Raw genomic sequence first — 20,028 nt, 5'->3', positions numbered from 1 at the left:
GGCTCACCTTCCCACCTTGCTAGAACCCTTGGGAAATCTCTGAACTTCAGCTCTTCCTTGTTCATCAACAGCCTGCAGCTCACACTTACTGACTTTTAAGGAATTATGTGAATTCTCCAGAACATAGTACTTGTTAATAGGATTCTAGTTCCTGTGGAAGTAACCTCACACTTAAATATTTGGTTTTTCTCTTTAGGGCTGAAGACATTACCCTCACAAAGTGAAATGTTAAGAGATATAACTGAGGCTCAAGAGAAAATGGACAAAAGGTAAGACATTCTCCCAGGAAAGTAGGTGCTTACTTTCTCTACTCACTTAGTTCTTAGTAAAAGCAATAGTGTACTGTATTTATCTTTCTCATGTTAGTTTTCAGCATTTAGGTTATATTCTGAAGGAAAAAGAAATATTAGTTTGTGACAATAGAATGGCGAAACAGCACCGAGAGGTTTGTTATGGGTGAGAAAGAAGAGACAAGCTGAAGAAAAGTGTTTAAAATCGTATGTTTAGGGCCTGAAAGAAGAGTCCTGTAGGAAAACGCACATGGGGAGAAAATCAGGTATATTGTTTTTGCAAGGATTGCTTCAAGTGCTAGTAGAGCTGCCACAAGAAGGAAGAGCGGCAATGAACTACTGAGCGCAGATATGGTCGAATTCCAAACCGCAAGTAGATTTACAAATCTGCAGAGGCCACTGGGCAGGCTGTCGCCAGGGGACAGCATGCTCAGGTCACAGTACCTCATGGTATGAACAGCCTGTGTGATCAGGGAAGGTGGTACGTCGCCGAGTGCTTAGTGCTTGGGTGACACAGTCATTTAGCATCTGAACTTCGGAACTGAGCTTATTCACTGGGTGACTTTTATTTAGACAAAGTGGGAGCTAATGGCAGGTGCCTAAACCTTTGTGGGAAAGTCAGAGGCAGGATCATTGCAGGTTCAGAGAGGTAGTTTTCTTCAATTGATTGTACTGGCGTAACTGTCCCCTGCCTCGGAGGAGGAGAGCGTTTTTATTCCACCCTGATACCTTGCCAGGTGCTCTCCTAGTTTTTCTTTCCTTCCTCTGCCAAACTTCTGCATCCATATTCTACCTGATATGCTCTAAAGTCTCAGCCTTTTCTCCCTCCTAAGCTCCCTGCACTGTAACTTCCATCTTTGCTCCTACAACTGCTCTCTTGAAGGTCATCCAGGTCCAACTTCATTTTCCTCCCTCTTACTATGGAGTTTGAGGTTTTGAACTCATCCTTCTGGAATGCTTTCTTTCTTTGCTTTTCTGGCACTGAAATATTCTATTTCAACTTTCCTCCTCTCTTTAGACGTTTGTCTAGCCACCTTCAGACTGAGCTGTCCCTAAGGATATCATTGAGCCTTTATGGAGGGTTAATTATGTACTTACACATAACGTTTTATACGTGTGAGTTTATTGAATCTTTGTGAAACCTTCAGGACGGGGACAGCGTTTCACCCAGTACAATAGGGTAACTGCATGCCTACCAACCTTTGGGCCGGCATCACATCCACAAGGGGGAGCTCTCAAATTCTGTCCTATCTTCTTTCTTCTAAACTGTAGTTCCATTTCAATAAATTCCTATTTGACCTTCTTTCAGTTCCATTTCACCTGTTCTACCTCAAATTTACAGTCGCTCACCTTTTCCTGTCTCTGTTTTGGATTCTCCTAATCCGAGGAAGCCCTTCTAATCTCAATTAACTTGACCTGGCTTTTCTCTTACTACCTTTCTGTCCCACTGTTCTTTCTTTCATTTTCAGAATAGAAAGGAAAAAGAGGAAGTTATCAGGTAGCTTTCCGAATCCCACTCCTTCCACACAAGTATTGCTATTACCACTCTTTCCCTCTAAAAAGCCCTGTTAGCTCTTCAGATCTATACTTAGTGTCATCAGTCATTCCATTTGGCTCCATTGGGAGGGGGGTAAGTCATTCTCACCCCCTCCTTTCCAGATTCTGAATTAACATTGGGAAGTCCTGCACTGTGGACCCCACCACCACTGCCCTCATAAAACAACTGAGGGTCCCAAACTTGAGAATTTTTGTGGTGGGTTCTCTTGTTCTGATAATATCCAAGTCCTCTGGATATGGATCTGCTGTCCTTGCGTCTGCTGTCCTTTGTGTCCAAGGATACAAAACTCTGTATGTATCCTTGTTTTCCACAGCACGCCTCTGCTACTGTGAATGGTGCCTACAGATATTCTATACGCAATTTCTATACTTATTCCTATTTTATTCCTTCACTCTGAGGTTCCCCTGACTTGTAACACTTTCCTCTTTGTTCTCAGGTTATCTATATCTTCCACATCCTTCAAGGACTTAGTATAGCTGTTTTAACTACCCTCTTCCACATTTCTATTTAGCAGTCTGAAACCACATGACTTGCCAAAAGTCATATATTCTTCTGTTTCATGTGTGTCTATCATATCTCCTCCAGGAGATTATAAAGTCCTTAAGGACAGAGACAAAGTCTTACCTTTCTTCTCTATTTTCCAGGGCTCCTAGCCCAATATTGATCCAATAACAGATACTCAGAAAGCATTGATTGACTGAATGATTGACTGACTGACTGTTGACAACCCCGGCTTCGGTCTTGTCTGTTTCAGGTATGTGGAGAGCCAACGCCACACCATTCAGGTCGACTTTATAGATATCATGGATGAGCTTGCTGACCTGATGGGTGTCAGGCCCAACCTGCTGACTCTGGCCTTCACCGACCCCAAGCTGGCATTACAGTTATTATTGGGACCCTACACTCCAATCCAGTATCGTCTACAGGGCCCGGGAAAGTGGGATGGAGCCCGAAAAGCCATCCTCACCATAGACGAGCGTATCAGGAAGCCTATGATGACCAGACAAGTTGAAAGCAGTGGTTCCACGACTTCAGCATTAACGATGGCCTGGTTCATGCTCGCTGTTGTTTTCTTTGCCATAATTATAACCTATTTTTAGCAGTTCCAGTGTCGTTCCCCGGGTTTTCTTTGGGGAGCTGGATCGAGAGATGCCTCCAGGACAACTCTTAGGTTCACATTGCCCAGAAATCTACTTTTATTTCTCCTTCCAAAGCATTAATCGCCTTTTCTGTTTTCCCTACAATGAAATCTAGTTTTTCATTCAAAATGGATTAAAGACTTGAACCTAAGACCTGAAAGCATAAAACTCCTAGAAGAAAACATAGGGGATAAATTCCTTGACATCGGTCTTGGTGATGATTTTTTGGATGTGACACCAAAAGCAAAGGCCAACAAAAGCAAAAATTAACAAGTGGGACTACATCAAACTAAAAACTTCTGCACAGCAAAGGAAACCATTATACATCATTGGTTAAGAGATCTTGCTTCTTTGCCTAGATACTCCTGTGTTTAAGGAAAAACCCAAAACTCGGTAGGTAGTAAGGAGAAGCAATCAATCCTTCCTACAGAATCAAGTTACTTGTGTCCTATGTCTAAACATGCAACACGCAGAGTTTACTGTGGACTGACTTCCAAGTGCTATTAGAGTCCAACAGTGTCATTGACAATCCCCTGACTAGAAAATGAACACTCTGAGAAGTCCTAAATTAAATTATAGCAGGCCCGAGGGTAGAAGAAAGAGACAAGAGAGGTTAATCAGTTAACACCTGCGTGGAAAATCATCGAAAGACTTGCTCGCATTCCTGAATGAATGTTACAACTCTGAGTTAACTTCCAGGTAGCTAGTTGCACAATTATCTAAAGAGAAGAGCCAGTAGCCTGCCACCAGCACAAGTGACCACCAGTGCCTCCATTACCTTGCTACGCATGACCTTTCCAGACTGTTGCCCACAACCGGTCCTCAAGAACAAACGCTTCTTCCTTACAGACTATGCACCTATCCCAGAACCAGCCCCTCTTCACTTTTTCCACACGCCCTTTATCCATAGCCAGTGCCAATTCTTCAAAACAACTTTCGTCTTTGTTTTCTAAACCCGAGATATGAAGGATCCGTCAATGCCAGGAGTGCGTAGCCCTACCGCTGCTGGTACAGACGGCGCGCCCCAGGACCCTGTCCTTTTCTGGCTGGCATCTGGCTCAATAAACCCTTTCTTTCAGAAAAGCTTTTGGCCATGAAAGTTTTTTGTTTCCCACCCCCAAAGCAGATAATCCAAAAATCATTTCTATTTAGCTTTACAAAAACAGTTTCTCTTCCTCACAAGTTTTCCATTGGCTGATACATAATGGGTATGCTTCTCTACTGATGATTTGACTACTGTAAGGAAATATATACCAGAGACGTATTATTTGGCCCCAAGAGACCAACCTGGAGTTAGAAAGCTGAATAGTACACTAGTTAAGGTTTAATGTGTTATTCCTTCAAGGGCCCTGTTTCAGAATCCTATGGAAAGAATGACAGGAATTGGGGAGGGCAGGGAGGTAACCAAATGAGAGTAACCAGACAGTCAAGATTCTGGATGGGTAAACAAAATTTGCAGTAAAAATGTACCTTTTTGTCTGCAAACTGTCTTTGGTTAAGAGCCAGAAAACAACAGAGTTTATTAGGGGCTGAGCACAGATCAAAGGGGAGCAGTGGAATTGAGGGACTTAATTGGGTGGGTTTTCAACTGAATATAAAAATGAACTTTTCGGGGCCGGCCCGGTGGCTCAGGTGGTTGGATCCCGATGCTCCTAATGCCAAGGTCGCCAGTTCAATTCCCACATGGGCCAGTGAGCAGCGCCCTCTACAGATAAGATTGTGAACAACAGCTCTCCCTGGAGCGGAGCTGCAGGGAGCAGCTGGAGGTTGGCATGAGTGCCATGGGCTTCTGTGTGCTGCCACGGGCTCCCGTGTGCCGCTTGAGTGGCTGGTGGCCATTGTAAGCACCTGGCAGCAGGCGAGAGCTTCCGTGAGCTGCTGTGAGAGGCCAACTGACGACCGGTGACCGACTCCCTCAGCCGGGGGAGCTCAAGGCCCATAACAGCAGCATGGGCCAGAGAGCTGAGTCCTACACAACTAGACTGACAAACAACGGCTTGAACAGGAGTGGGGAGAGGCACAAGAAAGGGGGGAAAATAAAAGAATAAAACTCTTACAAATTTTATTTTTAAAAGATACTATTATAAGTTGACATTTATAACTGGAAGCTTTTATGAAATATATCAGTCTTAAAAAGTTACAGGTCCAAAGACCTTTGCCATCCAAACTGTTATAAAAAGCAAAATTAAAAACTCAATACCATAAACAAAATGGCAGTGTACTTATCTCTCATGTAACAGTTCAAGATCAGTAGGTCCAGATTAGAAGATGGAGTCATTTAGGAACCCAACCTGATGGTGGACCTACGATCTTCAATATGTTATTTCCAAAGGGTTCTAGCTCCAGGAAAGGCGAAAGAGTAGACGTCCAGGGTAAACCATGGCCTTGTAAACGTGCCTATGTCACCATTTCTTATTCCTTAGTGAGAACTTAGTCACATGGGCACATAGCTGCAAGGGGCACTGGGAAATGCAGTTCCTATTTCGGCAGCCCCATCCCCGGCTACCACCCTGTTGTCTGGAAGAGGAGGAGACCAGATTGTAACGAACAGCTCGCAGCGTCTGCCTCTCCTCTAGTCACGAAAATTCTGTGTTCATCCTTCTCCTGATATACTCACCCCCACCCCGTCCAGTTACTACACCCAGCTCCAGGCCTGGGACCTCTGGGGGACTAGCAATCCTCTTCCTTGGATTCAGATGTGGCTCCTTGTGGTGAAGCAACTCAGTAACTGAACACAAGTCACGTTCCTTCTCCAACACCCAATAAAACACGGTCTAATAGAAACAGAGTGATTGAGCAAGATGTTCCTTGGCCCTTCCACTACCATAAATCTTGGGAGCAATAGAATGAGAAGCTAATTTTCCTGAAATCTCAAGGAAGATACATTTCGGTAACAAAAAAAGAAAGAAAAAAACCAGCTTTTTTCTTTCAGGGAGAAAGTAGCGTTAGACAGAAGGAAAGATGTTTGGGGACAAAAGGCATTCTATTTGCTGGTAATCTGTGTGAAGACAATAGTTAAATAAAGGATTTCTGGAGCAAAGGGAGGAGACAATTCAGAACAAACATAAACATCAGCTTTTTTTTTTAAAATAAGAACTTTTAGATTAGGTCATCTTGATGTGACTACTGAAAGATTCATGACATTTTGATAAATAAGAACCACATCCAAAAGACAGAACCACATCAAAAAGCAAAACCATGTTTTTTAATTACTAAGAAAATGGGTAAAACTCCATCTTTGAGGCTTTTCCCCCTCATTCTCCTATTAGGCTATATTGGTGTCAAGTGTTCTCCACTGTGTGTGTGTGTGTGTGTGTGTTTACTATATTTTCATATAATTCATACTATATATTGTGCAGGAATCTTTCTAAAGGAGCCAAGTGATTCCCCAAACCAAAGATCTATTTCTAAACATATTTAAAGTAGCTGAAATGTGGCAAGTTATAGCTCAGCGAAAAGCAGTTCAAGTAAAGTATTGTAAAGGCAGAAGTTAGGCAAAAGGGGGATGGAATACAGAGTCGGAAAACAGGAGGAGGACTTGAGGCTAAATAAGAAGTAAAAACATCCTCATAAAGGAGCAGTAGGGACAGTGCTTGGAAGCCCAGGCTTGAAGTCACTGCCCGGTTTGCATCCCTACCTTTCTACTTACTTGCAAAAGAGGGTGATGATAAGTATTTGCCTCATAGAGTTGCTGAGAGGATTGTGTATCCATTCCCATCAAGGTTTTTGAACCATATTATGTAAGCCCTTGAGAAATAACTTTAACCCACGAGCAATACCTTTAGAGCGAAACCAGCAAGTGAAACCCCAGGGCTGCTATGACTGGCAGGCAATCATCTGGATCAAAGTTGACTCAGGGAAACAAAGACAGATGGCATCAGCCACACCTATCACTCCAAACCCCTGACATCTGTCAAAACGGATTCCTGGGTGGGTGGGCCCTGATTCTGACCCACTGAGTGAAATCCTACATCCATCATATTGGCCTTTACTGCGTTTATAGTTGAAAAACTTAAGTTACATTTCAAAAGTGGATATTTTATGTTTTTAATTGCACATGTACCTGCATGAGAGAAAGCGCTTTTAAAAAGCATTTTTATTATATTGTAAATGTCTGCGTTTTGGTTTTCTCCATTAAACTCTAAGTCCCTCTAAGTAGAAAACACCAGCACCCACTCATGGGTGTTTTAAAGTAAATTCTATCAGGAGCATAGAACCAAATTTCCAATCTATGAGGAGGGGGTTAGGGTGGGTGTGGCTGAGGGGTCCGGACCTATTTTAACAATTCTCCTGAATGGTAGGGATTCCCACTTAAACTTTTAGAGCAAAGCTTGCTTTAGGCTGTTGATAGTTTCAGTTCAGCAGGAGTTTGTCACTTTAAGGCAAACACCAGGAATTTGAAAGTAGTAACAAAGGGGAGGGGAGCCATGGGGATATAGGCAGCTCCCACCCCAGAGTGAGCAGTTGACAGTGCGGAAAACAGCAGCTGAAAACCAGAGGTTGTAAGATTAATATTTTTGGCCCAAAGCAGGTTCCACCCACGTTTAATTCCCGCTGAGGGAGGGAATGGGTGCCGCTGGGTGGGCTGGATTTGGCTGAAAGAGGAGGTGTGGGGACAGCCCCTCCCCATTAGATGTTGCTGTGTTTGCACTTTGCTGCTTTATATTTCATCGAAAAAGGCCCACAGTGCAGAGCAGCCTGTGGATCACAGCTGAGGGGTCCGCCCGGTGCTGCAGGCAGGAAAGGCAGTGAGATCCGGTTTGACCACGGAGCTCTCAGCTCTGGGCACGCCTCTGGGTCTTGCAGGCCCTGGCTCCCCTATGGCATGTTGAGCAGTTCCCTCCTGCTAAGAAGACAGCAGAATCTGGCTTCCCCACAGGCACCTGTTGTTGCAGGATTTATTCAGATGCAAGATCTTCCTTGAAAGGTGTTAACTGATGTGGGTTTTCTGTCATTTGTCATCTTTTCTTTAGGACAAATTACTTGGACCCAGCCCTGTGAAGATCCCTGGAGACAATGACCAAGAAAAGAATTGCTGTGATTGGGGGAGGCCTGAGCGGGCTGGTATCCATCAAGTGCTGCCTGGAAGAAGGCTTGGAGCCTGTCTGCTTTGAAAGGACTGATGACATGGGGGGGGAGGGGTGGCGGTGGAGGTTCCAGGTAAATCTGGTTCTTTAATACTTGGAACCCTCGCTGCAAGCAGGTACATGAGTTATTTTATCTCCTCTCAGGAAATATGATGGCTTCGACAGTGATTAAACCTGGTAGAGTCATCCTTCTGACCTCTTCTCAGCAGCTGTCACCTCTCTGCAGGTTCCTCTTTCCCACGGCTGGCTGCTAAATGGGACACAGGTATGACTTGTTTTTCTGTACTGATGTTTAGGAAAATGGCACCGAGATCGTTTTCATTTAAAGAGTTTTCCTGCTATCCAGAATGGGATAACGACGAGAGGAGGGCAACTCAACAACAAACATTAGAAAATGTAAAGTGATTCAAAACTGTAGAGTGGTTGCTCCTGGTCTGCACTAGTAGTAAGTGATCTAGATTACCTGGACTACAACTCCTTCCAGGAATCCCCCTGTTCAATATTCCCCAACCTTGTTTTTTCCCTTTTTTTTGAATTCTGGTTCACTTTAGATAATTCTCTAATAATCCCAATCCCTAAATTCATCCCCAGGCTCACTGGGCAGGTACATGAAAACCTGTATATGCTCTGCTAAATGAAAAGTCTGGAACAAAGACAGTCCCGAGCCATTGAAAGATTTTAAGCAAGCGAATGATATAATAATAAATACATTTTGGAATAACCACTCCAAAAATGATGAAGATAGATTGAAGGGGGATGGAGCACGAGGCCCTAAAGACAACTGTAAAAGTGAGATAGAGAATACATACAACTATACTGGGATGTTAAGAGGAGAAAGGGAAAAGGCTTGGTGGCTAGATGTAAGACTCATAGTTTTCTGACTTGGGCACGTTCTTATTCCTTGAGAAATCACACATGCACTCTCCAAATTAGACGATTTTTGCGTCAGTTCTCCAACATCTTCCATCTCAATGTCATCTATGGTCCAACTTCTGCTCTGAGATCCTGATCTGTGCCAATATACATTAGACCTTTTCCAAATTTCAGGGATAGCCGAGAAGGAGACCATTGGCATATTGTGTAATCACCTCCATCAAAGTAGAATTTTTCCTGTGTGTTAACTGATTTCTCTCTCCTTCCTTGCCCCCTCTCTTTGACTCCCCAAAGTTTTCTCTCATTTCTCCTTCTTTTGGTCTTTATCACCATTCACAGAGCCGTGAGTCAGCATCCAACAATCAATGATGACCTGTCAAATCGTATAATTTCTGGCATGGTGAAGGTGAAAGGAAATGTGAAGGAATTCACAGAGATAGCTGCCATATTTGACGATGGCTCCAGAGAGGATAACATTGATGCTGTTATCTTTGCCTTTCCTTTTCTTGAAGATTCTGTCAAAGTAGTCAAAAACAGGGTATCCCTGTATAAAACGGTCTTCCCTCCTAACCTGGAAAAGCCAACTCTTGCAATCATAGGCTTAGTCCAGCCCTTGGGTGCCATCAAGCCCATTTCAGAGATCCAAGGACGCTGGGTCACTCAAGTATTTAAAGGTAAGTGACCATGCAAGTTGAATACTTAATAACTTGGTAGTATGTTTAAGTTCTTGCCTTTAAATAGCTGAGACAGTATGTACGGTTATAACATGCCTGACACAAAATTAGTGTTCAAAAATTAATTTTTGACTGAATATAAAATAGTAGTTTATAACCATGGACATGTATTAGAATCTCCTGGGAAATTTTCCCAAAAGAGGCATGCTTTGCCTCACGGTGTCTATTTATTAAATCTGGAGTGGGGCAGACATAAGATCCTTGAGAAAATGTTTCCCGGGTCATTCCAATGTACACCGTAGATCAGAATCCACTCACCTAGATTTTAGACAACTGGGATACATTTATGAGTCAAAAGAAGTTTGTCTTCTTTCATTATAGATAAAGTCAAACATAGAGAAGGTGTGATTTGATTTCAGCCCCCAAATTAAGACCTGATTAAAGACTCATCCACAATGTAGAAAATTCAACCTCTCCAATTCTCACTTTCCCCACTTTATGTCCCCTCTTTCAGTTTTGGCTACAACATGAGGAACAACTTTGGGGTTTGGAATAGAGGGCTCAATGTGAGTCAGCAGAATGATATGGCCCTCAAAGGGCTTAACTGTGTGAAGCATCATTAAAAACTTATAATGTCCTACAATGTAAAATTGTTCTCTAAACAGGTCAGACAACACCCAAAGACATGTTTTAAAAGTAAAAGTGGGGTGCAGTAAAAGGAGAGACAAGAATGGTTAAGGGATTTGAAAATGTGCCATTTCTAATATAACTGAAGAAGGGAGAGATACAAGGGTTCAAATATCTGAAGAGGTGTCCTGTACCAAAGGATTCTATTTGCTCAGTATCTCTTCAAAGGGTTGAACCAGGACCAAGGAGTGAAATGTTGAGGATTGCACAGTATCATTAAAAAAAAAAAAGGAACAATTTTTTTTTTCCTATCTGCCGGTATCATTGCAAGATAGAACAGGCTGCCTATGAAATGGTGAGAAATACAAACAGAATAGGAAGACAATGAAAACGGCTGGATGGCCATTTGACCGGGCCAACATGGAGTAGATTCAAAGCTCAGGACAGGGAGAAATCAGATGAGCTTTAAGGTTCCTTCTAACAAAGAAATTGATTCTATGTTCGTCATAATAGAATTTGCTACCATTAGTAAAGTTTAATTAAAACTGTTCCAAGTTCTGGTTGGAATTACAGCTTCCTCTTCCCTAGAGAAGCTCTCCATGGTAGCAGAGGAAAAAAGAAGCAATGGTGTTAGAGTTGATAAATCAAAACCTTTCCAAATGTCCCCAAAGTCCTATCATTTGTAAATTCCTTTCAGTTCTAGACAGTAGATCACATACTACTTGAGAATACAGGACCAGGAATCAAATGTAAGTAACCCATGAAGTTGGCTTAATTCCAGTCATATTCAATGGATCTTTTAATTTGGTCAATTGAGTAAGAGGAAAGAGTCACATTAAATCGGCCAGAGCGTCTTAGCTTAAGTATAATAACTAGGACTCTTCCAGGACCAAGTGACCTGTTGAGCTGAACAGGAAAAACGTGAAGAGTCTCTATTACAGCTATGGGATGAGGGGATCTTCGGGGAAATGCACCAAAAGCACAGCTACCTGTGCTCACAGAGGCTGGTGCTCATTCCTCCAGCTTTCTTCTAAGACCTGGAAGGAAGGAATCATTAGAAGAATCCCATTAACTTTATCAAACTTCCACAGGAACCCTGAGTTTTTTGTTTTTTTTTTTATGCTGCAAAACCAAATTTTACTTCAAAGCACAAATACAAACATCTCGGCACTGAGGTCTGATAGTTGCTTACTGCACATTTAAAACGCACAAATGCTGCTTGGGGCCGGGGCTTCTGAGGGAGAGGCACCAGGCCCTGGGACACCCGTCAGATGTCTGGGCTTATTCCAGAGGACTACGGGTCAGGCCTTAATTTGGCTTACGGACTGGCTTTGCTGTGGTGACTGGAGTCCCACACAGGGGCAGCTCGTTGACACGTTAGTAAAAAGGACACAGATGACTTTGGTAAACGACTAAATCTCACTACATAAATATGCAAACTTAAATTATTGTATTTATCAGCTGTTGTAATATCAGTAAAGAAATTCCCAAGGGACGGGTCCTCGAGGCTAAGTTGTAAACCAGGACATACACTGTTTTGAAAGGCAGTCCCGTCAGTGCTTGAAACGGAAGTATCCTTGAGATGCTATGGTGGCAGGACAGGTGGTTTTCCAGAAGAAAGTTGCCTGGGGCCGAGCAGCTTCCATCCTCCACTCCATCTGGTGTGCATGTTGGGTTTAGGGAGCTGTCTCGGAAAGGAGAAGGAGGCACTCCGCAATAAATAAGGTTGCCATACGGGCTTGGGCTTTGTCCATCCTGCCCTGCAGCCTCCCTTAGCCCACCTGAGTGGCTGGGGAAGAAGGAACAACACATGCAGGTCTGCTGGGGTCTAGGCTGAGTTGCTGGTGGTCGCGTGCTGTGATGGAACCCTGAGTTTTTAATTCTCCCACAGCCCTCCAGTCCACCTACCAAATTCTTGCCATTCTCATCCCTGAATTCTGCCTTCACTATACCCATTTTAAACTCTAGGGATCAGTTTCTCCCGTTCTTTCCTGGCTGCCCATCTCAGCCTGTCCTCTTGCCTGGCCTCTCCTTTCTCCATTTTCCTTCATCCTCTGCAGTTCAGAATTTCTGTGTTCTTCTCAAGGAGATATTGCACCCTTTTCTAGGACACCAAACCCACTTCCTTGCCTTGATTGAAATCTAGTTTTCTTTTGTCTTTCCCTCTTTTGTAGCCCTCTCAAAAGCCCCTGTGAGTGTTGTACTTTCATTCACTGACTTTCTTTCCTTGAAAATCATGTGAAATTATGTCAGTTCTCTAGATCATAAGAAAGCATTATGTCATAGCATGGCATTTAGGTTCCGGCAAGAACTGGATGCAGCCTGCTTTGGCAGGCCCATTCACGAGTCTTAACCATATGTCCCACGTTCTTCTAAATGCCCTCATGACAAACCCACTGAGCAGCAAACACAGCAGGTATCTGGTACCCTGTACTTCTGCTACTCTCTGCTTGACATGGTCCCCCTCTACTCCTTATTTGTACAGGAAAAAATGTGTATTTGCTCCCTCCCTTAGTGGTGTATCAAAAGCTCTTTATATAAAGAATTGCGTTTATTAGCCTTTGTAGTCGAAGCCCAGCCCGTGCCTAGCACATGGGAGGATTCTAATAAATATCTATTCAAACGAATGCCAGTTTAGCTTTAGAGGTAAATGAAGATAGAAACTCTACAGCGGACACTTGTCTGAGGATCTAAGGCTCAAGAGAAAATTGACCATAGGTAAGAAATTCTCCTTGGAAAGTAGGTGCTTAGTTTCTCTACTCACTTAGTTCTTAATAAAAGCCATAGGGTAGTAGATAGGGAGAGGGCGGTTATCACTGTGTGAGGGATATAAATGATAAATGTCTAACTAGTACATTGTTTTGTACACCTGAAACTAATAAAAAATTTAAAAATCAAAATAAAAAGAATTATTGTTTTATTGACATTGTCAGCATTTTGGTCTTCTCCATGAAACTCTAAGTCCCTCTAAGTAGGAAACACCAGCGCCCACTCAGTGCATAGAATTTTAAAGTAAATTCTATCAGGAGCATAGAACCAAAGATCCAATCTATGTGGTGGGGTTTGGGGGGTGGCCGAGGGGCTGGGACCTGTTTTAACAGATCTCCTGAAAGGTAGGGTTTCCCACTTCATCTTTTGGAGCAAGGCTTGCTTTGAGGTTGGTGATACCATGTTTCCCTGAAAATAAGACCTAGCCGGGACCATCGGGTCTAATGCATCTCTTGGAGAAAAATTAACATAAGACCCGGTCTTATTTTAGTATAAGATCGAGTCTTACATAGTATAATAGGGTCTTATATTAATTTTTGCTCCAAAAGACGCATTCGAGCTGATGGTCCCGGCTAGGTCTTATTTTCAGGGAAATACCATAGTTTCCCTTCAGCAGAAATTTGTCACTTTAAGGCAAACACCAGGAAGTTGAAAGTGGTAACAAAGGGGAGGGGAGCCATGGGGATATAGGCAGCTCCCACCCCAGAGTGAGTAGTTGACAGTGCGGAAAACAGCAGCTGAAAACCAGAGGTTGTAAGATTAACTTTTTCACCCCAAGGCAGGATCCACCCAAATTTAATTCCCCCTGAGGGAGGGAATGGGTGCCACTGAGTGGGCGGGATTTGGCTGAAAGAGGAGGTGTGGGGACAGCCCCTCCCCATTAGATGTTGCTGTGTTTGCACGTTGTTGCTTTATATTTCATCGAAAAAGGCCAACAGTGCACAGCAGCCTACGGATTGCAGGTGAGGGGTCCGCCCTGTGCTGCAGGCAGGAAAGGCAGTGAGATCCGGTTTGACCACGGAGCTCATCGCTCTGGGCGCGCCTCTGGGTCTTGCAGGCCCGGGCTCCCCTATCCCATTTTGAGCAGTTCCCTCCTGCTAAGAAGACAGCAGAATCTGGCTTCCCCAAAGGCACTGGCACCTGTTGTTGCAGGATTTTTTCGGATGCTATGGCCAAGGTCTTCCTTGAAAGGTGTTAACTGATGTGGGTTTTCTGTCATTTGTCATCTTTTCTTTAGGACAAGTTACTTTGACCCAGCCCTGTGAAGATCCCTGGAGACAATGACCAAGAAAAGAATTGCCGTGATTGGGGGAGGCGTGAGCGGGCTGGTATCCATCAAGTGCTGCCTGGAAGAAGGCTTGGAGCCTGTCTGCTTTGAAAGGACTGATGACATCGGGGGGCTCTGGAGGTTCCAGGTAAATCTCCTGGTTCTTTAATACTTGGAACCCTCGCTGCAAGCAGGTGCATGAAATATTTTATCTCGTGTCAGGAACTATGATGGCCCAATAAGTGCTACATGGCAGTTATCACTCAGTAGGCCCGGGGTGGGGCCCACACACCGGGTGTCTCTGGTAAGCATCCTAGCCAGGTTAGTCAACTGCTGACCCGGCACAAAATCAGTCACGTGTCCACCGTCCTACAAGATTTCTGCTTTTATCTCAAAAGCAGTTTACAATTGTTCTCTGTTAAACACGTAAGAGTTTTTTCTGGATATCCTCTTGGCAAAATTTCAACACCCTGTAAACTGTTTCCGTGAAAATAAATAAGCTCTATTTTGTAACTCTGACTTATGGTAAGGCAGACCACATCTGTGTCTATTATATATATATCATATATCGTTACATGTATTTTAATATATACATATATTATATATTTTATGTATACACACACACACACACATACATACATACACATACACACCATTATGTTTGTAGAGCCAAGTGTGATACCTGGAACATATTAGATACCATATATATTTATATTTTATAAATGAATCCTTGAGATGCAAAATGCCTTGAGTGGCTCCTTAGAATGCTGTGCAACTAGAGACCTTCATTCTCACGTAGTCCACAGTCAGACAGTTGTGCAGCCTGAGTCCTAGAAACATCCATCAGTAGCTGATTAAACACATTTTCCAAACCGATGCTGGTTTCCTAAAGACTTCCTGTATCTGAGATCGGCTTCTCTACCACAGCCTTGCATGTTATTTGGAGCCCCCTCCCCTAATCCTACCCCATAATTTTTCTGTAATTTATTGGGGATTTCATGTATAGGTCCATCCAACGCCCTTTGGAATTCCACCATTGCTACCAGGTGTCCAATAAGACACAAGGGATTCGGGGCTTCCATTTTCTCTTTCTTGGGACAGGTCCCAGGGATTCAGTATGTATCTTTTACTTCCCAAATATCATCACTTGGAATTTTCTCATCTCTATTCCTCTTTCTCTATTCCACCTGCCAAACAGGAGTAGGATTCACCACCTGTCCACTTTTTGTTATTACTGAGAACTTCCTAGTCATAATTATCCCCCCTTATCCATGGTGGAGATGTCCCAGGACCCCCAGTGGATGCCTAAAAACCATGGATAGTACCGAACCCTATATGTACTATTTATTTTCTATACATGCATACCTATGATAAAGTTTAACTTATAAATTAGGCATACTAAGTGATTAACAACAATAACTAATTTAACAGTAGAGCAATTATAATAGACTATAAGAAAAGTTATATGAATGTGGTTTCTCTCTCACAATCTGTTTGTATGGACTCACTTTTCTCTGAATAGAAGCTCGTCACGGCTTCTCTTTGGCATACCCAAACTGCCAGCATCACTACGCTTGCGCTTTGGGGCCGTTATGAAGTAAAGTAAGGGTCACTTGAACACAGGACAGTGATACTGTGACAGTCCATCTGATAACTGAGATGGCTACTAAGTGACTAAAGGGCAGGTGGCGCACACAGCGTGGAGACAGTAGACAAAGAGATGGTTCACATCATGGGCGGGTCAGAGTGGGAGGGCACCAGATTTCATCAGCTACTCAGAATGGCTCGCAAACTAAAACTTAAAAGTTGTTTATTTCTGGAATTTTCCATTTAATATTTTCCTACCAAAGTTGACCATGGATGACTGAAACCTTGGAAAGCTAATTCAGGGGGACTACAGTATATATAAATTCTCAAGATATTAAATTCAATCAATTCTTGATCTCATCACTAATGTTAGGTAAGACTGATGTTGGCAAGTATGCAAAGCACATTGTACGAAATTACACTCTCTCCAGCTTGAATCTGTGTTCCCGTTTCACCCCATTTATGCTAACACTGAGTAACAGTCTTTCAATTTAGTAAAACGGAGGTAAAATGGGAACACCTACTAGACAGAATCTAAGTTAGTACATTGATTCCTAGAGCGCAATCTCACAAGTATATGTAAACTTACCTAAATATATAAAATATTTAAGACTATTACTTAGATGGGCAGTTCTCACTTGGAATCTCACGTTGTTGCAATCCGGTCACAGCTGAAACTAGACATCTGCTACGGTCTGTTTCCTCACGTGCTTAGAACTGCAGCTGGGACAACTAGAATTTCTGGGGCTGGCTGCATATCTCTCTATGCTAGACAGTCTCTTCAGGAGGCTCGCTTGGGCTTCCTTGCAGTATGGTAGCCTCAGGGTATCTGGACTTCTTGCGGGCCTGCTAACTTCCACCAGAGCCAGCTTTCTAAGAGCCCCAAGCAGAAGCTGCCAGACTACTTAGGACATACTCTTGGAAGCCATTCAGTATCCTTCCAACTGCATGCTGTTGGTCAAAAGCAAGTCATAAAGACAACTCATTCAAGGTGGAGAGACTACATGCACGAGGGCACAAATACTGGGAGATGTGGAGGGTGTGTGTGTGTGTGTGTGTGTGTGTGTATGTGTGTATATAACTTTTTTTAAATGGCATTACTTTCAGAAACCTCTGAAAACCTGAAATGTTTATTGTCTTCTTGTAAACCATGAAGTTAATTCTCAAGTTGCTTAGAATGAAAATTAGAATTAATTTAGAATTAAATTAGAATGAATACTTCTAATTTACTGCAGGAAAATCGTGAAGAAGGAAGGGCCAGTATCTACAAATCAGTGATTGTGACTACTTCAAAGGAGATTATGTGCTTCAGCGACTATCCGATCCCCGCTCATTTTCCTAACTTCATGCACAACTCCCAAGTGCTGGAGTATTTCCGGATGTACGCCAAAGAATTTGACCTTGGAAAGTATATTCGATTCAAGGTAGGGGACTTTGTAGGTATCTTTGGGCTTCAAGTTGTCTGTTAAGTACATGAATAATGTGGTTACATGTAAAGATGGCTTTGATATGCACCTGTTTCTGTCCCATCCAGACAAAGACTCCACACTTTGTCTGCTCTGTGCCAGAAGAATATTCATGGAAAGGTCCCCTTTTACATATTTGCCTGAGATCCAGTAAACCACCTGCCAGAATGTTTCCAATGTCTCCTTGTGATACTATTTAAAGTGCAATGAAACAAATGAGGGGAACTGTTGTCCCAGTTAGACAAGGGGACTGACAGGCACGGGAACTTCTTTTTCCACAACTTGTCCACTATTTCTTGGCCCTTTTATACTTTCCGAAGTGTTTTCCATTACATGATTTTATGTGATCATAACACCCCAATGCAGTAGTTATAGAGAAAGCAAAGAAGTTAACTGGTGAAAAGGGAAGAACACTGAATTGGGGAAGAAAAACTTGCATTCTAGTCTTTGTTCTCCTGTTAATATGTTGTGACTTAGACAAGTAAGTTCCTCAGCTTTGATGTGTCCTCATTTTCTTTTCTGTAAAACAATGATTGTACAAGTGGTTTCTTCCTGCTGTAAAGTCTTCCCTGATTTTTCTATCATTTTCAGCCACAGCCCAACAGATATTTCTGACAGCTGGCAACAAGCCCAAATCTTCTACTTTTTCTTTCCTAGGGATAAGAACTCTTAAGATTGACTTTCTAACAACTTTCAAATATGCCACACAGCAGTGTTAACTGGTCACCATATTGTACATTATACCCAGTACATAGTCGTCTTATAACAAGAAGTTTCTATCTTTTTACCACCTTCGTTCAATTCCCCTGCCCTAGCCTCCTTCTACTTTCCTGTCATTCTGCTAAATCATGCCTTTTCTGTTTAACAAGAATAATGAAGTGGTAATATCCAGTGACAACTTCAAAGTAAGTCACTTTCAGCCCAGTGGTAGGTCCCTTCGCTTGATTACAGTAAAAATACAAAGACAAAAAATAAATCAGTGATTTCATAATCTAGTTAAGGAGATAGGAAAGTGAAGAAAATTTTATTATACATACTATAATTGATAAAAATAAAGAGTGCTGACTGGACATAACGTCAGCCAGATAGTCTCCAGTAAAATGGGTTTATTCAGGAACAAAGAACTGCAACCCATACCATGCGACCAAGGGAGGCCATATGCAAGTCCCCTAAAACAAAGGAAAGGAGACTCTTTTTATGGAGGGGAAGAGGAAGGTGGGAGGGCGGGTCCAAAGAGTTCTCCCCACTGTGTTTGTGGTCCACATAGGGCATGCGCACTCCCCCTTCTTGCCTCTCTACTTCATTTTCAATGAGATTTCTGTTGACTGTTGTTTTACAAGAGTTACAGGGTGATAAAGGCTATAGAGCTCTCTGGACTGCAGCTCAGAGGAGGGCTGCTTATGCCATCTGGGCGTGAGGCATCAGGCACCAGGGAAGTTTTCTTAGAGGCTGTGCTATCTGAACTAAAGGTTGAAGGGTCAGTAGGAACCAGCCAGATCAAGGAGGATAAAGGGATGATCCCGTCAGAGGCACCAGCCTGTGTAAAGGCAAGAACGTGAATGAAAAGAACTCAGAGCAACGCAGGACGGCTGGGGTACACAGGTGCGGTGTGTCTGTTTGTCCACAAGACGTTATGCTCGTAGACCCGAGAAGCACATAGGAACCCGTTCTGAATGGTTCTAGGCTGGGCGGACTAACCCAGGTTTGTTTATTTATTTTTTAATTTAAGTTAAAAATTACACCACTGACTATCCATCTCACAGCGTGTTTCTTTATAGTTACTGGAAAAAGAGGCATTTATCGGAGCCAAAGAGAGGCTCATTTACATAAAATATTACGTAAAATAAATGAGCCACTGAGATGTTTTTCTGCTCCACTAGGAAAGGGAGCCCTATAGCTCAGCTACATGTTTAAGGCTAGACAGCGAGAACAGGACCTGGGAGGAAGAAGACATCAGAGGGTCTCATGATGTCTGGGGGTCAGGGGAGGAAAAGGCATTGAGTGCATGGAGTGTCTTAGTGTCTCAGCAGCACAGAAACCCAAGTTTTAGTGAAGTGTCACATTGCCTTAGGGCCTAGTCCAAGAGAAGTGGTAGTTTGCATGTTTCTAGAAGCAGAGGACAGTGCAACGTCAGCCGGCCAACTGTGTTTTATGTAGCCTGCCTCATGGAAGTTTTCTCACACTGACCACAATCCCCCAAAATGTTCTTATTTGTGGAGTACGAAAAGCAAATATCCCTGCGTGAGTCCTATCATGTGATACCAGCCCTTTGTGTAACGCTCTGTAAGGAGAGTGGTGTCAGGGAAGATGCCCACTGTACAGGCCACGGGTACAGCCCCTGTGGCTATCGCTTTTCTTTGCAGACCACTGTGTGCAGTGTGAAGAAGCAGCCTGATTTCCCCACTTCAGGCCAATGGGAGGTGGTCACGGAATCTGAAGGGAAAAAGGAGGTGACTGTCTTCGATGGGGTCATGGTTTGCACTGGCCACCACACCAATGCTCACTTACCCTTGGAGAGCTTCCCTGGTGAGTCGCCTACCGGGCAGGGAGACCCTTGAACCATGCCTGTGACCTGATCCCCAAGAAATGGGGGGGTTTCCATCTGAGGGACTACTTATCCTGATTCTGCATATCCTCCAGCACCACGAGGGGGTAACTGTATCACTGCCCTTTGGGAGCTGGAGGTCATGG

General features: G+C 43.2%; 1 protein-coding gene across 11 annotated transcripts in view; it reads left to right on the top strand.

Moving 5' to 3' along the window:
* FMO5 (flavin containing dimethylaniline monoxygenase 5) overlaps positions 1–20,028 on the top strand; it is a 71,957-nt gene that overhangs the window by 15,236 nt on the left and 36,693 nt on the right. For 3 of the 11 annotated variants that reach the window (XM_033093116.1, XM_033093118.1, XM_033093117.1), the window contains exons 8-9: positions 197–269; positions 2,603–2,948. The exons of 2 other annotated variants lie outside the window; for them this stretch is intronic. In XM_033093116.1, the coding sequence (XP_032949007.1) occupies positions 197–269; positions 2,603–2,948 (419 nt within the window). Of the gene's footprint in view, positions 1–196; positions 270–2,602; positions 2,954–13,639; positions 13,796–14,254; positions 14,433–17,106; positions 17,296–19,700; positions 19,864–20,028 lie in introns of those variants that run through there. 6 more of the 11 variants (XM_033093128.1, XM_033093119.1, XM_033093125.1 and 3 more) reach the window with 6 other exon arrangements.

This window comes from Rhinolophus ferrumequinum, chromosome 22 (genome assembly GCF_004115265.2).
Source record: "Rhinolophus ferrumequinum isolate MPI-CBG mRhiFer1 chromosome 22, mRhiFer1_v1.p, whole genome shotgun sequence".
Taxonomy (NCBI): domain Eukaryota; kingdom Metazoa; phylum Chordata; class Mammalia; order Chiroptera; family Rhinolophidae; genus Rhinolophus; species Rhinolophus ferrumequinum.
This window is presented reverse-complemented; position numbering and strand designations above follow the sequence as displayed.